This window comes from Tyto alba, unplaced genomic scaffold, assembly GCF_018691265.1.
Source record: "Tyto alba isolate M040663 unplaced genomic scaffold, T.alba_DEE_v4.0 Super-Scaffold_29, whole genome shotgun sequence".
Lineage (NCBI taxonomy): Eukaryota > Metazoa > Chordata > Aves > Strigiformes > Tytonidae > Tyto > Tyto alba.
This window is the reverse complement of record NW_024881303.1, coordinates 13004168-13011010: the sequence shown is the minus strand read 5'-3', so window position 1 is coordinate 13011010 and position 6843 is coordinate 13004168. Positions and strand designations below refer to the sequence as shown.

The 6843-nt window shown below is 57.0% G+C and overlaps 1 protein-coding gene across 2 annotated transcripts; it reads right to left on the bottom strand.

Annotated features, from left to right (window-relative positions):
* Positions 1-2014: 2014 nt before the first annotated feature.
* Positions 2015-5107, bottom strand: ANKRD9 (ankyrin repeat domain 9). 2 transcript variants are annotated; one of them, XM_042799272.1, is made up of 2 exons: positions 4682-5107; positions 2015-3262 (listed from the first exon to the last, which is right to left on the bottom strand). In XM_042799272.1, exon 2 carries the CDS (start codon positions 3191-3193, stop codon positions 2315-2317), a length of 879 nt encoding a protein of 292 aa, XP_042655206.1. In that variant the 5' UTR covers positions 3194-3262; positions 4682-5107; the 3' UTR covers positions 2015-2314. The 2 variants fall into 2 exon arrangements, with proteins under 2 accessions (XP_042655206.1, XP_009969533.3); XM_009971231.3 differs by lacking the exon at positions 4682-5107 and adding an exon at positions 3448-3488.
* Between the last annotated feature and the right edge of the window lie 1736 nt (positions 5108-6843).

Below are 6843 nucleotides of genomic sequence, written 5' to 3'. Positions count from 1 at the left end.
TCATTCTGTCTGCTGAAGTGAATTACCCGAGAGCTGGTGAGAGGGCTGTATGGAATCACAGGGGCAGCTTTGGCCTTGAATTCTTGTATTGTTAATGGGCTGGTTTTAAGGTGTAGGGTGTCCTGCCCAGCCTGTCATGCAGTTCCAATGTGTAATTACCCTCACAGCTTGGGAGCAGGAGTGTCTTCCAGCATTTAGTTCAACTAACCAACTCCCAACTGCTGAGTCTCATTATATCTTTGTCAGCAAGGCTGATAAACCTTTCCTCCCACCACCAGCTCTGTCTCTTCCCCCACCTCAAGTCACTCTTCCATGTGCGAGTGAGACCCGACTGCTCTACTTCTCATCTGTTTTGGATGATTCCACACTATTATTACAGAAGCAATGGGGAACATGTACTCAAATCAAGAATTTAGCAACATAGATGTTTTAAAATTTGTTTTTAAGTGGATAAGTGAGGGATTAGTTCTTTGGATTTCTGTATTTTTATTATCAGCAAGGTAGCTGAAGAGAACAGTTAAGAGTTGTTCTATGCTTTCCAGCAAGGGACCTAAATTTCCCATAGTAATTAGTTTGAGCATGTATCAGTTTGGTTTCTTAGGAAAAAGGAACATTTGCTCTTCTAGGAAACACTTTCCGTGCCATCAGTCTAAGAATAGCAATCTTCTTTCTGTTGCATCTCAAATTTTAGAAGTATGGCTTATCTTTTATTGTGCAGTGCTGTATGGAGATTATTTTAGATGAAATACCACTCTGTTTTGCTGAAGCATGAACAGCTTATAGTGCCTCATTCTGTGGTTTTCTTTTTTCCTAACCAAAATTAATTCACGGATAAAGAAATCTGTGCCTTGAACATGGCCTCTCCTCTCTGAGCACATCAGTTCCTTGATGACCCCAAAGGGAACAACAGTGCTGAAATAGTTCAAGTGGCAAACGACTCACTGGCTACACATTTAAGCACTGAAACAAAACCCTACAGTTTCACTGACGACTTCCAAGAACAGAGGCAAAGCTACAGGGCTGTGGCCTAGGAGATTTCTGCTGTTGCAATGCTGGTGGAGCCACTGCAGCTCGCTCCCTGCGGAGCAGGCAGAGGCAGTGCCAGTTTCATGGGGAAGCAAGCAGTGTGACTGCCCAGACTGCTGCAGAGTAAAGGTTGCAGAGCAAAGGGCTGGAGCCAGTACCCTTTGCTCAGGGCTTTGATGTGTCTAAACACAAGTGTTAGAGGCAGGACATTACCCCTAAAGGGCTTTTTGATCTGGGGCAGCTGGGAAGATGTTTTATGTAGCTTGCAGCATCTCAGAAGGGAGAGGTGGGGTAAGGCTGGATATCTAAGCTACTCTTTTGGTACTCAGACTGGCCACCAAGACACTCAGCCGAACCTAAGCCATGCTGTCCTGGGGACTGGCAGCAGAGGGGCCAGAATCCACCCCAAAGAGCTGCTCTAGGGTCCCAGGCCATTGCCAGACTTAGCTGAACCCCTCTGGACGTAGCGGGGGGGCAGGGACAAGGAGGCTGGCCCTGCTGCTCTGCCCTGCCCTCCTCACCCCGCAGCAGTCCCGCAGGGTCCATCCCTGCCTCCCGCCGGCGCAGGAGCAGGGCTGGCCAGAGCCCTGCGTGTGCCCTCCTGCTCTCCTCTGCCTGACAACAGGCACCTTGGCTCTCCCAGGGGAGCTGCAAGAACTTTGCAAGGAAACCAACTGTCATTTCTGCATATTTTAAAACACATTTTGTTCAGCTGCACATCCCTGCCAGCCTTGTTTAGGGAAGCTTTAATAGTATTTGGCTTCTCTTTGGTCTTGTGTACAAGATGAGGAAGTTTTCATCTGTGCCTTTAAAAAAACCCTGCATGCCTGCCAAGATGTATTAGGAGAGCTGTAAAAAAGGAGTCATCCTGTTCCAGGACCACGAGGCTTATATAACAGGGAAATCCTAATGACAAGATACTCCCCCACCCCGCGCATGCTTTTCCAAGGCACATGCCACTTCAGGGTTTTCAGTCACTCAATTTGTATTTTGATCACATCTGCCACTGGTTTATTCAGCCTGTATTTACAAATATATTCTGACACCACCCCCCCCCCCATTTGTACATACCATAGAATGTTTTTATAAAATGCAGTGCGGCCCTCACCTCACCAAGGATATCTTTAAATAAAATATATTGTAAAGTGCTAGATAGAATTCTTTTTAAAAATACAGTTCTAATTAAAACAGATACTTGGCCACTGCATTAGCAGCTTCATATACCGATACATTTTTAGCACAACAGTCTATTTCTGTCAGGTGAGCGGGAGGCTCTCATACCACCCCTCTAGCTCTCCAGTTTCAAGTCCAAAGGCTTTAGGAAATGAGGCAGAGGCAGATTATCCAGAGCCTCTGGGAAATGCTCAGGTGAAATGGTCCTGATCAAGACACGCATGGCTCCGACAAACAGCGACGGGGGAGCGGAGCCCACCAGGCACTGGAACCTGTTCTCCCCCAGGAGGTCCTGCCACCGCTGCCGGTTGTCCAACAGTTGCTGTTTCATGGAGAACTGGAGGTCCTGAGGCACGAAGAAGAAGAGGCAGTCGAGGCAGAGGAGCTTGGCACGCATGTTCGCTGCCGGCGCGTGGGAAATCTGCTGCAGCAAGGTGTCCAGGGGGGTATTCCCGGCACTGTCCCGCAAGCAGGGCGAGGCGCCGTGCCCGAGCAGCAGGAGCGAGCACTCGGGCCGCACCAGCTCGCAGGCCACGTGCAGGGCCGTCTTGCCACCCTCCACGCGGCTGCAGCCCCGGCGGTCCAGGTGGGCGGCTCTGTCGCCCGGCGGGAAGGCGTGGACGGCCTTGAGGATTCGGAAGAGGATGCGGACGCGGTTGTAGCGGACGGCCATGGCCAAGTGCGGGGCCGAGGCCTGGCAGCAGCTGAAGCTTTGGCTGGGTACGGCCAGGGCGCTCTGGGGGAACTTACTCAGCAGGTGCCGGGCGTAGGGCTGGTGGTCGTGCACCAGCGCGTAGAGCAGGGCCTCCGAGGGCGAGTACAGGCTCACCTTGCCCCCGTCCTCCCAGTGGAAGACCTCCATGGTCCGCATGTCCTCCAGGAACCAGACGGGCAGCAGGTCCCTCACCGCCTGATAGAAGGCGAAGGAGGATTTCTTGCACTGCTTCTGGGACTGGGCGCCGTGGCCACCGACCCACCGGACGCTCCAGGGCATGGCGGGCGGCCGGGCTCCGCCGGGGGCTGCCTCCCACCCCGGCGCGCAGAGGCCGCATCAGCCCCGGAGCTGCGGGAGCAGAAAGGGGGCGGTCAGTGCCGTGCGGCCGCCTCCGCGCGTCCCACCGCCGGCGCGGAGCGGAGCGGAGAGAGGAGGAGGCGGGGTGGGCAGCGCGCCGCGGCGGCCCCGCTACACCGCCCGGTACACCCGTGTACCCCCGGTGCCGGGGAAGGGGGGGGGGAAGGCAGGCTCACCGCTCCGCCGAGCTCCGCCGGTGCCGGTGCCGCAGGGGAGGGGCGGGGCGGGCGGCGGGAGCGCGCGCCGCCGCCGGGCCCTTTTATCGCCCCCCCCGCCCCCGCCCCCGCCCCCCCCTCCGCCCCGGGCGGTGAAGGTCGGTCAGGACCCGGGAACTGTCCAGCCGCCGCCCATTGGCTGCCGGGCCCCGCTCCGCCGGCCGCCCATTGGCTGCGCCCAGAGGCCGCGGCCCCCTGCGCCCGCCCCGCGCGTCACGGGAGGCGAAGTTCCGAGAAACTTGGCTGCCGGCTCGGAGCGGCGGCGGGGGCGGGGTCTGCCGGGGCGGGGCGGGGGTACGGGGCGGGGGGCGGGGTTTAGCGGAGTGGAGGGTCCCAGGGTCATGGTGAGCGGGGGGCGCGGCGCCGCGGGGTTAGGGAGGGCAGGGAACGTGGGGTCAGGGGCACGTGGGGGTCGTGGAGTGTGGAGAACAGAGGGACCTGGGGGGCATGGGGTCTGTGTGTCCGGGGCACACGGGGACCTGGGGGGCATGGGGTCTGTGTGTCCGGGGCACACAGGGACCTGGGGGGCATGGGGTCCTGGGTCTGTGGGGTCTGGGGCACACAGGGAACAGGGGGGCATGGGGTCCTGAGTCTGTGGGGTCTGGGGCACACAGGGAACAGGGGGGCATGGGGTCCTGGGTCTGTGGGGTCTGGGGCACACAGGGACCTGGGCACATGGGGTGCCTGGGGGCATGGCGTCTGGGCCACGGGGAGAGCTGCGTGCAGAAGGTTTGAGACGCCCGGGCCCCCGGGAGGCTGCGGCCAGGCAGAGCCCCGGGCAGGCGGCGTGACACCTCCCCGCCTGCCCCACGCCGGTTTCGGCTCGCCCCTGCCCACCCCCGCGGGTGGCTGCAGCCGGCGGCTCCCACGAGTGTGTGCACATGGGCTCGCTGCGAGACCCGTGGCTCTCTCCCAACAAAGTGACATTTGCCGGCAGCCCTTCCCGCTGAGGGTCACCCCCCCGGGCTTTGGCTGCACAAGATCGAGGGAATGGTGGTGGCGTGGGGTGAGCCCGGCGCTGCCGGCAGCCCTGCACCAGGGACCCCTCCTTGGGGCTCCTGCAGTCCCTGGGCCCTAAAACACGCATGTACGGGCAACAGGCCACACACTGGCAAAGCAAGTGCTGTCATTACCAAGATCTCTCTTGCAAGGCCTCCTCCCTGTCAACAAATCCTGGGATCTGCTCCATCCTTACCCCTTCCATGCTCAGCGCATTTCCCTCTTCCGCACTGTGTGTCTGACCCCCCGCATGTCCCTCCGCCTGCAGCCAGCACCCTCTCCATCGGCGAGGGTGTGACCCGACCCTCTGCAGCTGGGCGACGCCGGTTGCTGTCGTGTTCATGGCCGACAGCTCTGGATTCTCCGTCCTTGGGGTTCCCCAGCCTTCCCCTCACCAGTGCGGGAGAGCAGCTTCTCCTGAGCGCTGCTGGAACGGGCGACGTTTTCCGCGTGTCCCAGCACGATGTGTGTGTGTGTGCACACCAGGGGCAGATCACAGGCACCTGCCGAAACACCCCACTTCTTGCAGCCCTCTCTGCAAAGCTGCTCGGGGCGGCGGGGAGGGAGCCTGCGGCATGCTGCCAACCCTCCCCTTGACCCCGATGAGAAACGGAGCTGGCGAGGAACAACCGCTCACTTTGTCGTGCCTCTTCTGAATCGCCATTCAGGCAGGGAAACAATGCTCAAACTGTGCTCGGTTTGCTTTGTAACTTCTTCCCTGCCACGCGATGCTTACACCAGACCGCAGGGGTCCGTGTGAGGGGATGCAGGTAGGTGGGTGAGCTGGGCAGGACACTGCACGCCACTGTCACGCTCAGAAACTCGGTGACCACATCTGAGGGAAGAGAAATCAGGGTAATGTGCGCTGAGCTGCCTCGCCAGAGAGAATTACGTCCAGCTTTTGTCAGTGCGACTCGTCATCCAAGGATCCCCGCAGATCCACCACAACTCCTCGCGTCTCGGATGTCAGCCACGGCACGGAAAATCCTCTTTCACCGTTCGTGTCTGATTCCAGATGAAAACTCATTAAAGGCAGCCGCCTCCACCACTCCCTGCTGTTGCTGGGGCACTCGCCTGTCAGTCGCATCCTATTACTGCAGGCACGGGATAGTTTGCACCAAAGCACAGGATCAAAGGAAATTGTTTAAAACCAGAGAATTCCATAGCCCTTCCTTTGTGTCGGGCACAGCATCCCCCACCCGGACCTCGCTGCCTGTTGCTGATGGCAGCAGCACCCAGCACATCTCTGCATGCCGCCTGCTCCGGGAGATGGCCCTGCCTGACCACGCATCCCAAATCCTTTCCCTCCTGTCACCAAGGCATTGCTGTCGATTTGGATGTCCAGCATGGTGACAAGCCAGGTTGCCCAAGCCCTTTCTACTCATCTTCCACATATGCCTGGGTAAGCCAAATTGGCTTTTGCGTAGGAAATTAATGGCTTTGGTGTGGAAGCAGGACTGTTTTCCTCGGGCCAAGCTCTCTGTACCGGGGGGCGGGGGGGGACCAGCTACAACCACTGGGTGCTTTGGGCCCCAGCACTGGTTTAAAAAGAGGCCAGAGCGTGCTGAGTCCTTGCGGCCTCGCAGCTGGTGGGTAGTAACCCAGAGGCCAGGCCCCTGTTTGCAAAGTGTATTTGTCACACACATTCGAAGCAGGAGCCTGTCTGTAGGAAAGGCAGCTGGTTTGTGAACTGCACCGGAGAAAAAGTACCATGTTTGCACCCCAAATTGTGTGCTCAGCATTAGTGGTGAAACATAACAGTCCAGAAAGGTTTTAATTTTGTGGCATATTTTTTACATGCAGACCCACGGACATGACTTGTTTGTTTGCAGTCTAGCCTGGTTTTAATCACTTTGAATTAAGTAACTGATCTTATTACTGATCCGACTATGAGAAGGCTTATCACAGGTTCCTTGGCACATGACGAAGATTACTCTGTTGGTGTGACCACGTCCAAGCAATGTGACGTGCCCTCTTGCAGCTATTTTTTTCTTCACCCTCCTCCAGGATGTCGATCCTTTGGTTTCTCCAGCCAGTGACCAACTAAAACCTGCTTAATGCTACTGAAACCCAGCCCTGTAATGGGATGAAGCGAAAAGCTCTGCCATTTCTTGTAGCAGACGTCATTTGTTTCCTGTTTTCATTAAACTGAGGGCAGGATCATACTGACTATAATGGACACAATTGTGGGTGTAATTAAAAACAATAGGAAAATAGACAGTATCAGCATACTGAACATAGTTAATGTTTAGCACTGAGTTTGAGCATGAGATGAAAGATGGGCAAAGAGTACATCCCTCCTTTTTGAAATGGGCTGGAAGATACAGGTTTTACTCCTGTCCTTGCAAGGATTTTGTG